The sequence below is a fragment of the Equus quagga genome, chromosome 13, assembly GCF_021613505.1.
Source record: "Equus quagga isolate Etosha38 chromosome 13, UCLA_HA_Equagga_1.0, whole genome shotgun sequence".
NCBI classification, from domain to species: domain Eukaryota; kingdom Metazoa; phylum Chordata; class Mammalia; order Perissodactyla; family Equidae; genus Equus; species Equus quagga.
In genome coordinates, this window is record NC_060279.1 from 68,469,244 (window position 1) to 68,489,889 (window position 20,646).

At 39.4% G+C, this 20,646-nt stretch overlaps 1 protein-coding gene across 1 annotated transcript; it reads right to left on the bottom strand.

The window, feature by feature from the left end:
- Positions 1-347: 347 nt before the first annotated feature.
- On the bottom strand, positions 348-8,752 carry DUXB (double homeobox B). The gene is made up of 5 exons (XM_046682050.1): positions 8,737-8,752; positions 4,241-4,404; positions 2,461-2,566; positions 1,936-2,090; positions 348-938 (listed from the first exon to the last, which is right to left on the bottom strand). The coding sequence occupies exons 1-5, from the start codon at positions 8,750-8,752 to the stop codon at positions 348-350; spliced, it is 1,032 nt and encodes a 343-aa protein (XP_046538006.1).
- Between the last annotated feature and the right edge of the window lie 11,894 nt (positions 8,753-20,646).

Here is a 20,646-nt window from a genome sequence, read left to right on the forward strand (position 1 = left end):
GACTTCATTGTTCATCATCCTTTCAATTGCACCGATTCTGCATCAAGAGAAAGGAGGCCTGGACCAGGTTCTAAGAATGCCATCTTCTTCCTCCTGAAGCTCAGGTCCTGGTGAGCTTTGCAGCATGTGCAGAAGAGTCTGAGAATCTTCCTCACTCAGACACGGTTGAGGTCCTGGAGGGTCTTCTTCCTGTGGATCAGGATTCAAAAAAGTTTGTACCTTTTACTGAAAGTCTGGATGGTGGGAGTTGGCCTACAGGCTTGAGGTTTCTACGTATTGCTGGTGCAGTTGGCTGAGGGAGTGAGATGGTTCTCCAGCTGACTGTGTACTGCTCCCACAAGTCTGTCTCAGTCTGTTCCTTTTTGAGGATCCCATTCTGCAAGCAGAGCCTGGTAGCCCTCATCCCACCATTGCATAATGTAAGATATGTCCACCTGACCCAGATCCTGTGGTGGCTGTTTTTTGTGCTCAGAATTAGGCTGAGAATTGTCCTTCAACTGTAGTACTCCTGTGTCCGTCTGTTCTTTGTGATCCTGGCATTTTTCTTGGTATTGGGGCCAGAAAGGATTCTGAGTATCCAAGAGGTCTCCTCCCAAAGTCAGGGGTATTGGGACATAATTTGTAAGTGTCAAAGTAGAGGAAGCATTCTCTCCTCCCTGCACAGCCTGTGTAGGCTGTGTTCTCATGATATTTTGTCCTTGGATCACATCAGGGACAAAAGACACATGTGATGGAAGAAGAGCAAGTAGAAATGTTTTGTTCCCGCTGAAAGAATTGGAGGAAGGAAAATGATAAGACCTGCTTGGGAGAGTGGACAGGTCAATTTGGTGCTGCTGAACTGTCAGATCTGGTCTCTCATTTGGGCCATCTGCCAAGGGATTCATGGGCTCACTTCTGCTCTGCCCAGGGTACAGAGATCTTCGGTTCTGATACCACATCTACGTGAGGAAAAGGAAGATATGGACATGAAGCATAAGCAATTCTGGCTCTGTTTCTCATACTGTGTAAAGCAAAGGGGCTATTAATATAGGCCCTAATCTCAGAATATATATGTGAAATTAATTACCCTTGTTCCTGTGTTCAGTGTGTGTGTGTGTGTATGTTTGTATATATGTGTATGTATGTATACAGATACATACATTGAGGTCATAACACACTCAGCAATCCATTACATGTGAATTGAAACTGGCTGAAAGGGCATATGCTCTAGAATCCACCCTCTAATTTCAACAATGGATCAGCGAACAAGGTCTCTTGACCAGGTTGACATTTTTTTCCTCTTTGTCAATGTGTGCACAGGCATGCATACCTTATATACACTTGTGTAAATCTCTTCAAGGGTTAATAAGCACAAATAAGTGTTTTTGAGGGCTACTGTGCTGATAAACCTATGAACATGCTTCCTAGTCATGAGCATTGAACATATGCTAAATCACTATGCCCTTAACTTAGGTAGAAGAAGGTACTCAATGAGGACGATTTTGTTCCTCAACTGGATGACTTCTACTATGTCTATAGATTTTTGGGGGGTGTTGTGGATGGGAGGAAGGGAAGTGGACAGGGTATCTAGTTGGTAGGGGCCAGGAATGCTGAAAAATATCCTACCAAGCACAGGACAGCCCCTTAAAGAATTATCTGGCCCAAACAGTGCCAAGCTATAGAAAACCTGACAGAGTGTTCTCAAAATAGGTATTAACTTTAACATTTTCTCACAGTTTTGCTGCTGGTGATTCTAGATGGATGCACCACTGACAGTTTGGTTTGAAAATTCTTTTTGCAGGAATGTGACTTGCAATGCCTGTTCTTTTACTATCCCATTTCTTTGCCCTCGATGACTGTGATAATCCAAGTTAGGTCAAGGTTTTCCAGCAACCCCTCAGGCGGTAATATCATTTAACAGGTAGGGATTTTTGTTGCTACAGATGTAGAACTTACTTTAATTCTTGATTCCCGAATGCCTGTTTGTTTAGCCAGTTTTTTCCTGGCTACAATGTCAGGGAATCGGTTCCTCTCAAAGGCTCCAACTAGGATGTCTGATTGAGATCTTGTGAGGGATGTCTGGTCTCGTCTGGCTTCTTTTGGTAAGTAGTCTAAGGGAGAAGACAGGGACAAAAGGGGCTTGTTAGGACAGCTTTCACATTCAAAATGGAAACTCAAACTTGTGAAGATAATGCTGACCTTTCGCTCCCTCTGAAACCCCCTGAGATGATAGAAGAGGATGTCACTCTGCCTCGAGCAGCAGGACGAAAAAAAGGTCAAAGACCTTGCTTGCTAAGAACCTACCTGTCCCAGCCAACTGTGGGACCGTGCTTATATTTCCGACACTACATTGCCCAGAACAAGCTGTAACTGGCTCCCGAGCTAAGGATTCTTTGTGGAAAATTTGGGCACAACATGGAGAATTGTTCCCATCTCAATGGGACCCACTGAAGAACTGCATTTGGACTTGTAGGTTCTTACCTTGAATCCGTGGCTGAGTCTGGTCCTGTCCCTGGGTTTGATCTTCTCCTAAGGAGCATCCGGATCCCAATTGTCTCTGTTTTGCTCTGTGGTTTTTAAACCAAATCTAAGTGGGAAAAGAAAATGTGAAAGTCATGTAACCTGATTTGTGTCATCCTAAGTGTCAGTGCAATTGAACAAAATTGATTTGATCAACTGCCCCTGGGATAATATCCCTAAGAGAAAGGCAATGTATTATCCTAGGAATGGTGTTACTATTAGTGTATAATTCAGGACAGCACAGCACACAATCTGCTCTTAACTCAAATTAGCCTTTCTTTTGTGGTCATCATCAGGGTATCCAAAGTAAATTTCCCTGATTTAAGAGACACTGTTAGTTCTCTCAAAAGAAATAACCAATCAATCAATCTCTCTGTCTCTCTTAGTCTTCAATGTCTGAATTCTCTTCTTGGCCCCCATCATCTCTTCGTAAGAAAGAACATTTCAGAATACACAATGCATATGGAATTGATCTTAGAAAAGAATTTCTTTATGCAGGGCAGTAGAATTAGGCACAGTCAAAAGCTGGACTAACACTCGTCCACATTTCCTCTTACTTATTTTGCCCCATAGTCAGCAATAGATAAGGAGACTTAGGGATCCCGTCCATCTCACTGTAAAACTGTTGTCACTAACGCAACCAATTGTTCTCTTTGCTTGTTACCTCGTTATTGGAGTCAGAATTGCAAGGTACTTTCTAATTCTGAGTCTTTTATTTTGATAATTTGATGACTCATGATCAAATTTAGGATGTTAATGATAATATCCGATGAACAACTCGTATCCCAGGCATTGTGCTAAAAGGTTATAACTGTTCTCTAAAGTAATCAGGCAAAATATTTTCCAATAAGTCTTCAGTGCAAGTTGAAACTGGAAACTAATGATTAAGTTAGCGAACACTATGGCAGAGCCATATATAATTGTTTACAGCTATCTCCTTACTAACTGAAGAAGTCCAGTTTAGTTTCATTTTTATATCAGTAGTTATATTCAAAATAATACATTATGGGATCTTACTTCATACACTTCTGTATATGAATCACATTTCAGATATTAATTAAAAACTAGCCTGAAAATTGGGAATTTATATGAATTCTTGCCCCACAGTTCCCTTGTAATTACACATTAATCAATCACCATTCTGCAGTCTGTACTCCAATATGTAATGACCATATCATTATCATAGTGATCCAATTTCCTGTATTCTTTAAATCTCAAATTGTGGGGCCGTCTCTGTGGCCGAGTGGTTAAGTTCGCGCGCTCCGCTGCGGCGGCCCAGGGTTCGGATCCTGGGCGTGGACATGGCACTGCTCATCAGGCCACGTTGAGGCGGCGTCCCACATCCCACAACTAGAAGAACCTGCAGCTAAGATGTACAACTATGTACAGGCGGGATTTGGGGAGATAAGGCAGAAAAAAAAAAAAAAAAAAGATTGGCAACAGTTGTTAGCCCAGGTGCCAATCTTTAAAAAATAAATAAATAATCTCAAATTGTGATTTAGTTATTTCCTGTTGAGAGAGCCCGAATCAGTATATTCTCCTTCCTCCATAAGTGAATACGTCCAACCGATTTCTCCACCACTGATAAAAGATATAAACAGAGTTCTTGTTTTCAATATAGTATAACAGGAAAAACCTTCTGAACAACATACCTAACAGGAGAATTGCCTCAAGGTGCTGAGCCCAGCTTTTCTCTTTACCTTGACCCTGACAAATAATGAAATAGAAATCTAATGCTTACCTGAATTTTAGACTCTGCAATGCCAATTTCCTTGGCCAGTTTTTCCCTGGTAGCTTTATCAGGGTAAGGGCTGTGTTGAAACAATTTTTGGAGGATGTCTTTTTGACTCTGGCTGTAAACAACCCTGCCTTGCCAGGTTTCTTTTTGTATTATCCCTGATGAAGAGAAAATAGGGAAAGAAATGTGAAAGATATATTTATGGGTTAAAAATGTATGAGCATATGTCTTATGTTTATTCCAGGTTGAAAGCCTGTAGGTCCAATGATTATTCTTTATTTTTACTTAAAGGATGCAGCTAAAGTAATGCTGAATATATAGGTTGAATGTATAGAATAGGAAAAATGACAGCCTATGATCTGAGTTACCAAAGGAAGAAGTTGCAGAAAATCTGTAAAATTATATGCAAAGAAAATAGTAAGCAATAGGAACTAGGAAAATTAGTGAAAATAAATGAAATAAGTAAAACATAAAAAAATTAAAAAGCTAAATAAAAATATAGAAAACATATTTTGTGATAAAAATACATTTTAATAAAATTAAATATAAAATATTAGGTATTCCATATATATTTTTCTCCATTTAAAGAGTCAACTTTAAAACTTGACAACCCACTTTTGGGACTCAGGGCTGTCATAGTAAATTTGAAATTTCAGTCTCCAACTTCAAAGCACCCATCAATCCTCTGATAAAAGTTATTGCTGCAAAACAACCCCTGCTCCAGCTATCTATCCCTCTAATTGTGATTGCGGTTCTAACTTTTGTAAACTTTGGAAAATAAACAAAGCATGTGGCATCATGAAAGAAGAGAGCAAAAAAGCAGATGGGAACTGACCACTCACAGAGTTGTTCAAATCCATCTTGGGAAGATGTACCTGGATTCCACAGAGACCAATGGACAACTGAGCAACTCCCCAAGACACAGGGCTTATCAACGCCCAGGGTGAGCCACCCATTCCTTAAATACTCTTCTATTTAATCCCTTCATTAAATATTTAACACTTTTAGGAAGAAACTTAAAGTAATCAGATTAAGAGGAAGTACAGACTCTACCAGGTAATTTTACATGTATCATATTATCTTTCCAAAGATGACTTAGAATCTGTGCTCTCTAGTTTACTTATACACATGTATATATAAACGTTTTGTTCTCTATAATGTTTTAGTACTCTTCTTAATTATTTTGGCTTCACAATATTATTTATAATATTGTATGGATATCCTCACTTCACTTTGTATTTTTCCTGTTTTCCTCAGCTCCTCCTGAAACACATTTCTTTCCATCATTGATAACAGGGTTTATGCATCATCCTGACTAGTTTGTGCTCCACAGTTATTTAAAAAAACACTAGGTGTTGCTGTGAAGGTATTTTGTAGATTGATTAAATTATGCAATCAATTGGATTTAACTAAAGGAGTTTATCCTCAATAAGCTGGGTGGGGCTGATGCAATCAGCAGAAAGTCTTTTTTTTTTAATTGAAGTATAATTGACATACAATATGCTATTAGTTTCAGGTGTACATCATAGTAATTCAGTGTTTATATACATTACACTATAAGTCTAGTTACCATCTGTCACCATACAAAGTTATTACAATATTGTTGATTATATTCCCTACGCTGTACATTACATCCCCATGACTTATTAATTTTATAACTGGAAGTTCAAAAAGTCTTAAGTGAAAAGCTGCAGGATTCCTGAAGGAAAAGAAATCACACCTGTGGATGGCAGCTTCCTTTCCTAGCAGAGACTTTCAGTCTGCCCTTCCAAAGGCCCTAGAAATCTCATTCTTGCCTATCTGGGCCCCACAACTGTATCTTTATGTGGGTGTGTATATATGTGTGTGTGTATATATATATATATGCATACACGTATATATATATATTTTCACTAGTTCCCTATGTGACTTGAATTCAGAACACTACTGATTCTGTTTCTCTGGCTGAACACTAAATGATACAGATGTTGGTACTGGAGGTGGTTCTATAAGAACAGACTCTTATAGATATATGTTTGTATATATACATATATTTATAAATAAATATTTGGGTCACCCAACCAGGCAAAGAACCAAAACCAAGTGAAGTGTTTGCTGGGGTCAAAGGAAATAAGAACTGGTAGTGAAAGAAAATAGTTACTAATACCAGCTACTACCATGTGAAATGGTAGTAGTAAAATGAAGACATAATAGTTATGAGAATTTTGTTATGAATCTTTTTGTATATGTATTAACAAAATGTTTTGTTTTTTTCCCACTGTTATCCCCTAATGATCCAACATGAGATGCATTAATAATAGTTAACCTTAAATCACGGTATTTAAGGGACGTCAAAAGAGAAGGACCCGCATTACTCAAGGATGTTGCATCCTCTTTTGGGGAAATGGTTGGCATGTTTCTATTGTAGGCAGGATAGTTGTACCATATTAAGCAAGAATATCACTTTGTTATTTTCTTTATTTGGAAATTGTGTATGGTTTCAGGAGATGTGTGTGGTTTATATGTTGACAAGGGATGGACAGAGATGATCAGTTTTACGTGTCACTGTGGTGAAGCTACAGACCCTAGTTATTCAAACACTCATCTAGGTGTTTCTGTGAAGGTGTTTTGTAGATGTGATTAAAGTCCATAATTACTTGACTTTAACTAAAGGACATTATCCTATATAACCTGGGTGGGCCTGAGTCAATCAATTGAGAGGCCAAAGGGAGAGAGTGGAAGCTTCCCTGAGAAGAAATCACTTGTTGACAGATGCTTCAGCTCATGCCCAAGAGTTCCAGTTTCCCGGTGGATTTTGAACTTGCCAATCAGTCTCAACAGTCACATAAGCCAGCTCCTTGCAATGAATCTACTGATTTTGTTGCTCTGGTTGAACTCTCCCTGATACAATCATCAAATTCTTTATTTTGAAATGATGACATTAACAGGAAAAAAAGTATATATGTGGATTTGTCATGGGGATAGGTCAAAGGTGGGTGGGAAAATTTATGGAATCCTAGAAAGATGGCAACTCATGTTATGCCACTATAAATTTTTTTTTGGTTAATCTATGTCAGCTGTGAAAAACTGGAAGACAGGAAAATGTGACGAACCGTCTTGTACGTTGACCTAAGGATAACAGAATATCTCTGTCGTGACCCATGTACTCTTGACCACTGCTGCCTGGGAACATCTAGAAAGAAATGAGCTCAGAAAGAAATGTGTTCCTTAACTGCAAGAAGGAAAGAGGATGGAAAGAATGCGTGAGCAGCAAGGTAAGGTGGATGGGTAGAGTTTACATTTCTTTAAGTGAGGCAATAAAAATTTGGAGACACATTTTCTAACAAAAAATTATACATAGTTAAAAAAAGCAAAAATCAAACCTGGATTGTGGCTTAAAACCTTTGGTTTAAAGCAATGATTACATTAAAACTTCTACCAATAAATCATTTCCCTGTTGTTTAAGAAGGCATTCCTGTAAACTACCAAAGAAAAAAAATGCTGTGTGCTTTTACCACAGACGACTGATAAGCTCAAAATATTTTAGTTAGGATGAGAGACAGAAAAATTAGGCACAATGAATTGGGGATGGGCTAATTGCACCTAAAAATAGATGTGATCAGATAGGTTACTTGGTCTTTATTTGTGTGTGTTTTCCTTTGTCAACATATGTGTGTGCTATTACCAGAAAATTCACATGCTTTAACTAAAAGAAACTTTGTTTGGATAAAAACAATATTTTGTGTACTGCACCTCCTCGGATCATACCCAGAGGGTAAAACCCAGCAGAGCTCTAGTCTCTAATGTCCCTATTAATGAGGCCAAGCAGGATAAGGGACATCTGGTTTGGGGACTTCATCCAGGAAGCAGAATTTGACCTAATTAGGGGGAAAAGCATCTTCAGTTAAGGAGAGCTCTCCCTCCAAACATCTCACTAGCTGGATCTTGCTATTGCTATGTTCTGATGGGTGCTGTATTCCTCCTCTTCTTCCATATCAGGAGAGAATGTTTATTATATGAATGCAGTCCCTGTTCCAACGGCTCATGGCATGGGCTTTTGTTCTTTGACATCTTGATGAAGAAGAGTTATAATATCTGGACATTCTAGTTGGTTTGAGTGTGAGTGGAGGCTTTGAGCTTGGAAAATCTTTCATATTGTGCCTAGTGGAGAAGGGTAGGATTATTTCATGTACTTTAGGGATGGAAGCTAATAATTTTGACCAAATAGATGGACCACTATATATATATATATATATATATATATAAAACATATATATATATTTATTTTTTAATTTTTTTATTGAGTTAATGATAGGTTACAATCTTGTGAAATTTTAGTTGTACATTAATGTTTGTCAGTCGTGTTGTAGGTCCACCACTTCACCCTTTGTGCCCACCCCCCACCCCACCTTTCCCCTGGTATCCACTAACTGTTCTTAGTCCATAATTGTAAATTCCTCATATGAGTGGAGTCATACACAGATTATCCTTCTCTCGCTGGCTTATTTCACTTAACATAATTCCCTCAAGGTCCATCCATGTTATTGCAAATGGAATGATTTTGTTCTGTTTTGCAGCTGAGTAGTATTCCATTGTATATATGTACCACATCTTCTTTATCCATTCGTCTGTTGCTGGGCACTTAGGTTGCTTCCATGTCTTGGCTATTGTAAATAATGCTGCAATGAACATTGGGGTGCATAGGACTTTTGGGATTGCTGACTTAAAGCTCTTTGGATAAATACCCAGTAGTGGGATGGCTGGATCGTATGGTAGTTCTATTTTTAGTTTTTTGAGGAATCTCCATACTGTTTTCCATAGTGGCTGCACCAGTTTGCATTCCCACCAGCAGTGTATGAGGGTTCCTTTTATCCACAACCTCTCCAACATTTGTTACTATTAGTTTTAGATATTTTTGTCATTCTAATGTGTATAAGGTGATATCTTAGTGTAGTTTTGATTTGCATTTCCCTGATGATCAGCGATGATGAGCATCTTTTCATGTGCCTATTGACCGTCTGTATATCTTCTTTGGAGAAATGTCTGTTCATGTCTCCAGCCCATTTTTTGATTGGGTTGTTTGATGTTTCATTGTTGAGTTGTGAGAGTTCTTTATGTATTATGGATATTAAGTCTTTGTCAGATATATGACTTGCGAATATTTTTTCCCAGTTAGTGGATTGTTTTTTTGTTTCAATCTTGTTTTCATTTGCCTTGAAGAAGCTCTTTAGTCTGATGAAGTCCCATTTGTTTATTCTTTCTATTGTTTCCCTTCTCTGAGATGGCATGGTGTCCGAAAAGATCCTTTTAATACTGATGTCAAAGAGTGTACTGCCTACATTTTCTTCCAGAAGCCTTATGGTTTCAGGTCTCACCTTTAGGTCTTTGATCCATTTTGAGTTTATTTTGGTGAATGGTGGAAAAGAATGGTCAATTTTCATTCTTTTACATATGGCTTTCCAGTTTTCCCAGCACCATTTGTTGAAAAGACTTTCTTTTCTCCATTGTATGCCCTCACCTCCTTTGTCGAAGATAAGCTGTCCATAGATGTGTGGTTTTATTTCTTGGCTTTCAATTCTGTTCCATTGATCTGTGCACCTGTTTTTGTACCAGCATCATGCTGTTTTGATTACTGTAGCTTTGTAGTATGTTTTGAAGTCAGGGATTGTGATGCCTCCCGTTTTGTTCTTTTTTCTCAGGATTGCTTTAGAAATTCGGGGTCTTTTGTTGCCCCATATGAATTTTAGGATTCTTTGTTCTAATTCTGTAAAGAATGTCATTGGGATTCTGATTGGGATGGCGTTGAATCTGTAGATTGCTTTAGGTAGAACGGACATTTTAACTATGTTTATTCTTCCAATCCATGTACATGGAATGTCTTTCCATCTCCTTATGTCATCATCCAAGTCTCTCAGAAAGGCCTTGTAATTTTCATTATATAGGTCCTTCACTTCCTTAGTTAAATTTACCCCAAGGTATTTTATTCTTTTTGTTGCGATTGTGAATGTTATTGTGTTCTTGAGTTCTTTTTCTGTTAGTTCATTATTGGAGTATAGAAATGCTGCTGATTTATGCAAATTGATTTTATACCCTGCAACTTTGCTGTAGTTGTTGATTACTTCTAAGAGTTTTCCAATGGATTCTTTGGGGTTTTCTATATATAAGATCACGTCATCTGCAAACAGCGTGAGTTTCACTTCTTCCCTCCCTATTTGGATTCCTTTTATTCCTTTTTATTGCCTGATTGCTCTGGCCAGGACCTCCAGTACTATGTTAAATAAGAGTGGTGATAGAGGGCATCCTTGTCTCATTCCTGTTTTCAGGGGGATGGCGTTCAGTTTTTGTCCATTGAGTATGATGTTGGCTATGGGTTTGTCATATATATGGCCTTTATTATGTTGAGGTAGTTTCCTTCTATGCCCATTTTGTTCAGAGTTTTTATCATAAATGGCTGTTGGATCTTGTCAAATGCCTTCTCTGCATCTATTGAGATGATCATGTGGTTTTTATTCCTCAGTTTGTTGATGTGGTGTATCACGTTGATTGATTTGCGGATGTTGAACCATCCCTGTGTCCCTGGTATGAATCCCACCTGATCATGATGTATGATCCTTTTGATGAATTGCTGAATTCTGGTTGCCAAAATTTTGTTTAGAATTTTTGCATCTATGTTCATCAGTGATATTGGCCTGTAGTTCTCTTTTTTCGTGGTGTCCTTGTCTGGTTTTGGTATCAGCGTGATGTTGGCCTCATAGAATGTGTTAGGAAGTGTTCCAACTTCCCTAATTTTTTGGAATAGCTTGAAAAGGATAGGTATTAAATCCTCTCTGAAAGTTTGGTAGAATTCCCCAGGAAAGCCATCTGGTCCTGGGGTTTTATTCTTTGGGATGTTTTTGATTGCTGTTTCAATCTCTTTCCTTGTGATTGGTCTGTTCAAATTATCTGCCTCTTCTTGAGTGAGCTTTGGGAGATTGTAGGAGTCCAAGAATTTATCCATTTCCTCTAGGTTATCCATTCTGTTGGCATATAGTTTTTTGTAGTATTCTCTTATAATCCCTTGTATTTCTGCAGAGTCTGTTGTTATTTCTCCTCGCTCATTTCTGATTTTGTTTATTTGAGCTTTCTCCCTTTTTTTCTTTGTAAGTCTGGCTAGAGGTTTGTCAATTTTATTTATCTTCTCAAAAAACCAGCTGTTTGTTTCATTGATCCTTTCTACTGCCTTTTTCATTTCAATAGTATTTATTTCTTCTCTGATTTTTATTATTTTTCTCCTTCTGCTGACTTTGGGCTTTATTTGTTCTTTTTTCTCTAGTTCAGTTAGGTGTAGTTTAAGATTGCTTATTTGGGATTTTTCTTGTTTGTTAAGATGTGCCTGTATTGTGATGAATTTTCCTCTTAATACAGCTTTTGCTGTATCCCATATGAGTTGGTATGGCATGCTATCATTTTCATTTGTTTCCAGGTATTTTTTGATTTCTGCTTTAATTTCTTCAATGATCCATTGCTTGTTCAGTAGTGTGTTGTTTAGTCTCCACATCTTTGTGCCTTTCTCAGCTTTTTTCTTGTAATTAATTTCTAGCCTTATAGCACTATGATCGGAGAAGATGCTTGTTATTATTTCAATTTTTTTAAATTTGTAGAGGCTTGCCTTGTTTCCCAACATATGGTCTATCCTTGAGAATGTTCCATGTGCACTTGAGAAGAATGTGTATTCAGCTCTTTTAGGGTGAAGTGATCTATATATGTCTAGTAAGTCCAATTGTTTTAGTTTTTCGTTTAGCTCCACTATTTCCTTGTTGATTTTCTGTCTGGATGATCTGTCCATTGATGTGAGTGGGGTGTTGAGGTCCCCTACTATTATTGTGTTGTTTTTAGCATCTTCCTTTAGGTCTGTTTATAGTTGCTTTATGAATCTTGGTGCTCCTGTGTTGGGTGCATAGATATTTATAAGCGTTATTTCTTCTTGATGAAGTGTCCCTTTGATCATTGTATATTGTCCCTCTGTGTCTCTCTTTACCTGTCTTATTTTGAAATCCACTTGGTCTGATATAAGAATTGCAACACCTGCCCTTTTTTCCTTGCTATTAGCTTGAAGTATTGTCCTCCACCCCTTTACCCTGAGTCTGTGTTTGTCCTTGGGGCTGAGGTGTGTTTCCTGGAGGCAACAAATTGTTGGATATTGTTCTTTAATCCATTTTGCCACTCTGTGTCTTTTTATTGGAGAGTTCAATCTGTTTACATTGAGAGTGATTATTGATGCATGTGGACTTAATGCTGTCAATCTGTCGCTCATTATCTTGTTGTCCTGTGTTTCTTTTCCTGTGTGCTTTAGACTACCCATTTAATACTGCAATTTCTTATGCTGGGTTTCTCATATTTTTCCTTATTTATGATTTGTGACTCGGTTCTGTACTTTATTTTAGTGTCTACCTTGAAGTTTGTATTTAGAATCTCATGTATAATATAGTCTATTCTCTGGTGGTCTTGACCTACCTACTTGACCAATACTGATTTAGACCCTTTGCTCTTCCCCTCCTAAATAATTATTTTCATTTTTTATTCCAACTCGTCTTATTAATTTGTAGTTAGAGTGATAAGATCGTCCTTGTTTGGTAGTTTCCTTACCTTTACCCTAATGCTATAGTTGAATATTTGCTATCCTGTTCTGGTTCTATCCATTGGTCTCCCTAGTCTGTGGATTGTGACCCCTTTCTCCCTTATTTCTTTGTTCAGGTATGAGAGCCTTCTTGAGGATTTCTTGTAGTGGAGGGCTTTTAGTTACAAATTCCCTTAACTTTTGTCTGAAGGAAATTCTTGCTGGATAGAGTATTCTTGGCTAAAGATTTTTATCTTTTAAAGCTTTGAATATGTCACTCCATTCTCTCCTAGCTTGTAAAGTTTCTGTAGAGAAATCCGCTGACAGTCTGATAGGGGCTCCTTTATAGGTTATTCTCTTCTTTTTTCTTACTTCCCTGAGTATTCTTTCCTTTTTGCCAATTTTACTACTATGTGCCTTGCAGTAGGTCTTTTTACATTGACAAATCTAGGAGATCTGAAACCTTCCTCTACACACATTTCTCCGTCAATCCCTAGATTTGGGAAGTTCTCTTCAATAATTTCATTAAGCACACTTTCTGCTCCATTTTCCTTTTCCACATTCTTGGGAATTCCTATGATCCTTATGTTCTTACTCTTCATTGAATCCACTATCTCTTGGAGATTTTCCTCATTTTTTTAAATTCTTAGTTCTCTTTCTTCCTGTGTCTGGAGCCATTCAGCCTGTCTATCTTCAATTATGTTAATTTGCTCTTCTATGGTGTCTACATGGGCATTCAGGGAATCCGTATTCTGTTTTATCTGGTCCATTGTGTTTCTCATCTCTAGTAATTTTGTTTGATTTTTCTTTATGATTTCAATCTCTTTTGTGAAATGACTCCAGAACTCGGCTTGTTTCTCTATCTTTCTCTCTACCTCATTGAGTTTTTTGATTATAGCTGCTCTGAACTCGTTATCACTTAGTTTACCTACTTCCAAGTCCTCAGGACTTAATTCTATGTTTTTATTGTTTTCCTTCTGGTCTGGGGCTTTTATAAATTGCTGGATGGTAGAGGAGCGGTTTGTTCGCATGGTGGCAGAATTCGGTTGCAGTTACAGCCTGTCGCCACTAGATGGGGGTCGAGAGCCACGTGTTATGAGCTCTCCGCCTTTGGGCAAGATGGCTGCACCCACTGGCTTTGCCGGGAGGGAGGGGTGCTATTCTCGCGTGCCAGTCTGGATTCAGATCAGTTCTGTTCTCTGGTCTCCCGAGGCCCTGGGTTTATGGGGTCCCCGTGGACGGAAGCTTTCCCCTGGTCAGCGGGTTTCCACTGAACCAGCGGCAGGAGTCCTGGATGATCCCCCGGTCGCGTGGCCCCTCCCCCACTCCTTCCCGACTGGCGCCAGCGATCGCAGACTCTAGGGGAGGGAGCGATGTTCTCTCCTACCGCTCCAGCGCCTCCGAGGCCGTAAGTAGGGTTTATGATCTCCGCCTTCTTGGTATTGTAGGTCTCTAACGTGTTGGCATTAGATTTAGTCTCTGAAATTCAGTTTTTCCAATCCTTTGTTGTATTTTGGAGGGGAGAGAATCCCAGGTCAGCTCACCCTGCCATTTTGCCCCGCCCCTTCTCCTATATTTATTTTTTGAGGAAATTTTTTGAGGAATCTCCATACGTTTTCCATAGTGGCTGTACAAACTTACATTCCCACCAGCAGTGTGTGAGGGTTCCCTTTTCTCCACATCATCTCCAACACTGGTTATTTCTTGTCTTTTTAGTAATAACCATTGTGATGGGCATGAGGTGATATCTCATTGTGGTTTTGATTTGCAGTTCCCTAATAATTAGTGATGTTGAACATCTTTTCATGTGCCTCTTTGCCATCTGTATATCTTCTTTGGAAAAATGTTCAGATCGTCTATCCATTTTTTAATTGGGTGGTTTGTTTCTTTGTTGTTGAATTGTATGAATTTTTTATGTATTTTCCATATTAACCCCTTATTAGATATGTGATTTGCAGATATTTTCTCCCAGTTGTTAGGTTGTCTTTTTGTTTTGTTGCTAGTTTCCTTTGCTGTGCAGAAGCCTTTTAGTTTGCTGTAGTCCCATTTGTTTATTTTTTCTTTTGTTTCCCTTGCCTGAGGAGACATGATATTCAAAAAGATACTGCTGGGGCTGGCCCCGTGGCCGAGTGGTTAAGTTCGCGCACTCTGCTGCAGACGGCCCAGTGTTTCCTTGGTTCGAATCCTGGGCGCAGATATGGCACTGCTCATCAGACCACGCTGAGGCAGCGTCCCACATGCCACAACTAGAATATACAACTATGTACTGGGGGGCTTTGGGGAGAAAAAGGAAACAAATAAAATCTTAAAAAAACCAAAAGAAACAAAAAGATACTGCTAAGGCCTATGTTGAACAGCATACTGCCTATATTTTCTTCTAGGAGTTTTATGGTTTCAGGTCTTACATTTGAGCCTCTAATCCATGTTGAGTTAATTTTTGTGTATGGTGAAAGATAATGGTCTACTTTCATTCTTTTGCATGTGGCTGTACAGTTTTCCCAACACCATTTATTTATTATTATTATTAATTTTTCTGCTTTATCTCCCCAAATCCCCTCTGGACATAGTTCTATATCTTAGTTGCAGGTCCTTCTAGTTGTGGCATGTGGGACGCCACCTCAACATGGCCTGACAAGCAGTGCCATGTCCGCACCCAGGATCTGAACTGGTGAAACCCTGGGCTGCCACAGTGGAGTGTGCGAACTTAACCACTCGGCCACAGGGCCGGTCCCCCAACACCGTTTATTGAAGAGATTTTTCCTTTCTTCATTGTATGTTCTTGTCTCCTTTGTCAAGAATTAGCTGTCCATAGTTGGATGGGTTTATTTCTGGGCTCTTGATTCTGTCCCATTTATCTTTGTGTATGTTTTGTGACAGTACTGATGCCGAACCTCTTAATCTCAAGTTTGTGTGCCCGATGTGCAGTGAGCCAATCACTGAGACAACAGTGCTTGGAGATGGAGAGAGGTTTATTTGAATTGGCCAAAATGAGAAGTCAGGAGGATAGGTTCTCTCAAAGCTACCTTTATAAGAGAAGAAAGCAGTGGGTTTTATAAAGCTAAAGGGCTCGGCAGGAGGAGTTTCAGAGAAACAGAGGGATAATCTGTGTTTCTTTTACTCCAGATAAGGCCCTGGGCAATCTGACTTCTGGACATCAATGGCAGATGGAGGCTGGTTATCTGGTGATTCTAACTTCCTTGAAGGCATTCTTTTTCTTCTGCAGAACAAGCTCATAAATCTTTGTGACCCTTGAGTCACCCTCAGGTTAAACAAGAAAACAGCAAATTAACAAGATTAACTTCTTTTCGTCTATGTCTGGATGGGAACAAGATTGAAAGGTCATCCTGTTCTTATTGAATATTTACAGTTAGTCTCAGGTACCCAGCTTCAGTACCATGCTGTTTTGATTACTATAGCTTTGTAGGATGTTTTCAAATCTGGGTGTGTGAAACCTTCATCTTTTGTTCTTTTTTCTCAGGATTGCTTTGGCTATTTGGGGACTTTTGTTGTTCCGTATAAATTTTAGGATTCTTTATTCTATTTCTATGAAAAATGTTGTTGGGACTTTGATAGAGATTTCATTGAATCTGTAGATTGCTTTAGAAAGTATGGCCATTTTAACTATATTAATTCTTTGAATCCAAGAGCACAGAATATCTTTCCATTTCTATATGTCGTCTTCAATTTCTTTCAACAATGTTTTACAGTTTTTGGTGTATAGATCTTTCACTTCTTTGGTTAAATTTATTCCTAGATATTTTATTCTTTTTGTTGCCATTATAAATGAGATTGTATTCTTGATTTCCCATTCTGCTTTTCATTGTTAGTGTATAGAAGTGCAGCTGGTTTTGTATGTTGATTTTGTACTCTGCAATTTTACTCTCTTTATCATTTCTAATAGTACTTTGTGGATTCTTTAGGGTTTTCTATATAAAAAATCATGTCATCTGCAAATAGTGGCAGTTTCACTTCTTCCTTTCCAATTTGGATTCTTTTTATTTCTTTTTCCTGCCCTATTGCTCTGGCTAGGACTTAAAATACTATGTTAAATAAAAGTGGCAAGAGTGGTCATCCTTGTCTTATTCCTTCTTACAGGGATAGCTTTCAGTTTTTCACCATTGAGTATGATGTTGGCTGTGGGTTTGTGGTCTTTATTATGTCGAGGTACTTTCCTTTTGACCCATTTTATTCAGACTTTTTGTCCTAAATGCTTACTCTGCATCTATTGAGATGATCATGTGATTTTTATTCCTCATTTTGTCAATGTGGTGTACCACATTGATTGATTTATGGTTGTTGAACCATCCTTGCATCCCTGGAATAAATCCCACTTGATCATGATTTATGATCCTTTTAATGTATTGTTGTATTTGATTTGCTAATATTTTGTTGAGGATTTTTGCATCTATGTTCATCCATGATATTGGCCTGTAATTTTATGTTTTTGTGGTTTTGGTATCAGGGTAATGTTGGCCTCATAGAATGAGTTAGGAAGCATCCCCTCCTCTTTAATGTTTTGGAAGAGTTTGAGAAGGATAGGTATTAACTCTTCTTTGAATGTTTGGTAGAATTCACTGGGAAAGCCATTTGGTTGTGGACTTTATTTTTTTGGGAGGTTTTTTTTTAGGGGAAAATTCTACCTAAGCTAACATTTCTTGCTGATCTTCCTCCTTTTTTCTTCCTCTCCTCACCCTGCAAAGCCCTGGTACACAGTTGTGTATAGTTATAAATTTTTCTGGTTCTTCTACTTGAGCCACCACCACACCATGGCTACTGACAGACAAGTGGTGTGGTTCTGCACCCAGGAACTGAACCTGGGTCGCTGAAGCAGAGTGCGCTGAAATTTAACCACTACACCATCAGGGCTGGCTCAGGAGGTTTTTGATTACTGTTTCCATCTCCTTACTAGTGATTAGATTATTCAGGATCTCTGTTTCTTCTTGATTCAGTTTTGGAAAGTTGTCTGATTCTAAGAATTTATCAATCTATGTATATCAATCAAAATATATGTCACAATATATTTTAGAGGGACCGACTGTTTCATGCCTATCCTTGTGGTACCACCCCAGTCAGGACATGTCTTCCAAAGGGATTATGCTCTCCAAATTCCTGATTTCAGTCTTTGCCTTGTGATTTCTTTCAGCCAGTGAAATATGACTGGATTTAATGAAGCACTGAGTGCCATCTCTGAGCAGAATCCTCCATCTTTTTGGGCCAATGTTCTTTTCTTACTATAATGAGCATTCTCTGTCTTACATAATGATGATCCCATTAACCTGAATCTCAGAAGGATGAGTGAGAAATAGACTTTTGTTGAGGTCACCCATTAGTGTTGGGAGGTTATTTATTACCATGACATAATTGAGACTAACGTGATGGAAATACAAATTTGCTTTTTGTATCTGAAAGTCTGTGACCAGACTTAAGTCTTTATTTTTAAACAGTGATCTGAACATTCTCAGTGTAGGGACACTAGCCTGCGTGCCCTGTCGTAATCGTGGGCCCTTCCGCCCCCTCTTGGCAGGACACCAACCACCTGGCGTTTGTAACAACCCACTGCCTGACCAGCCTGGATCTGTTTATCTCAAAGAATAGCATGTCTTTTTTTTTTTTTTGAGGAAGATTAGCCCAGAGCTAACTACTGCCAATCCTCCACTTTTTGCCAAGGAAGACTTGCCCTGAGCTGACATCCATGCCCATCTTCCTCCACTTTATATGTGGGACGCCTACCACAGCATGGCTTTTGCCGAGCGGTGCCCTGTCCACACCCGGGATCTGAAACGGTGAACCCTTGGCCACCAAGAAGCGGAACGCGTGAACTTAACTGCTGCACCACCGGACCGGCTCCAAGAATAGCATGTCATGAAGGAACATAGAGCCCTTCCATGTGAACTACTGGTCTTTGGAAGGCTGGTCATGCAAAGATAGTCCCTCTTGGGAAGCAAGTAGCCTTTGTTCCCCTGCCTGCTTAAGCAACCCCCTCTCTGCTTGCAGTAGCTATTAACTCCGTCCAGCCAGCTGCCCTAGACACCCACTGTGCATAAGTCCCAATAAACGCATATGTCTTGTATGCTGTCTCTGGGTCTTTTCTTCGATCTCACCGAACCTGTCCCAAACTGCTCGCACAACTGGGTGTGCAGTCAGACCCCCAGAAACCCATTTGTTATAATTTTGTTTTATAGCCTCCCCTTTTTTTCAACGGCAGTAAATTTTTGTGAAATTTAGAAGGGCATGAAATCCATTTTCTAAATGAAAAGTTCCAAGAGACTTCTCCTTGTGTCAGGTGGGAAACCTAAGGAGGTACCAGAAGGACAAGATCCATCATGTTGAAGATCACGTGAAGATGTTTGCTCAGGTGGTCATGTGACATGCAGAAAATGAGAGAGTCCCTCTGGACTTAAGAGATAGACTCAGAATGTTGCCTACATGTGGGAGAAAAGAGGGAATCTATCCAAGTGTTTTCTTCATCCTGGAGAAGATGTTTATTTGTACTTTAGGAAGAAAGGATACAAAGTGATAAAACAAAGACCTTTCTGGATGTAGTTATCCAGATTCTAATCTATTTATTAAAAAGTTGAGATGAATCCACAGTCCCAGGGCCAAAATAAGGGACAAACAACCCTTTGACTCAGAGAATAACTGAGACAGCACAAATTGGTGCCTCACCAGAGAGGGGTGAGAACTCCAATCCTAGTAGTAGATGGGACAAAGGGGATGTTAAGACAAATTTTCTTCTGACAGTGGGTAAAGCATGTGAAAAATTAAGGCTATCTTTCCCAGGGCTGCACGTATGATTGCAGAGGTTGTGCATTGTACTTTCCCAGAGCTACAACCAATGATCTTCAGAATCTGCCGCTCATTTGTAATCTTCCCACTCTTGTTCACTAAGAGACTCTCTCTGTACTACAGAAGAGGCTCCCAGTTGTCCCACCAATACAAGGCATTGTTCCTACAACTGTTACTTTACTCAGCTGCCCCACCAGGGTGAATTAATGATGTACATTCTGATATCTCACACTTCTGTTTCTTATATGCTCATAATTCTTATGTGCATTGATATCCACAAGTAAAACAAGAAGATGTTCGTCATTACTTGATCACGTGTTTGTTGTATGACCCTATTTCATTTAATTTCTCTAATCCTTACTTTACTCCCTCATCTGCTCTTGTGTGACAGGAGCTATAGCCTGGAGGGTCTTAACCCTGAGTAGGGGGCCACGTAAGAAGGAAGACCCTCCCCAAACTATGAGCAGAGGTTGCAGCCCTCCTCAGGCCCAACCAAGTGGGACAGGTGGTGCTGTGGGGCATGTTCCTGGTGAACAGGTCATGGATGGCTGGGACAGACTGTGCTGGGCAGAGATCTGCAGCGCTCTGGTCAAGAACCACAGGGACATCTCGTGTGTGCAGGATGTGCCCGGGCGGTTGCAGATCCAGCGCCATTGTGTGCGTGTTCAAGATGGCCTCTCAGTTGTGGCTTTATAGCCTTGAGCTGGAGCCAAATGCACGAAGAACTGCTGCCACAGTACATAGTTCTCACTGAACAAGTTTGAATTCTGACTTCTAATCCTATTGCAAATTAGGTGCCAATTTCACCTCAATCCAGAGATAATCACTATGAATGAACAAAGCCACAGATGGGAGGCCATCAAGGCTATATTCAATGACAACAGACTCAAATAGACTTGTTTACTGGAGGGAGGCCTTAGGAGCAGTGAAAATGGCCAGAGGCACTGACTGTCCAGCCTGAACCTGAGACCCAGCAACCAGACCACCACCCATATACTCCACAAGAGCCTGTGGAAAGAAGACTTCAGAGCCCCCTGGCCACTTCCTC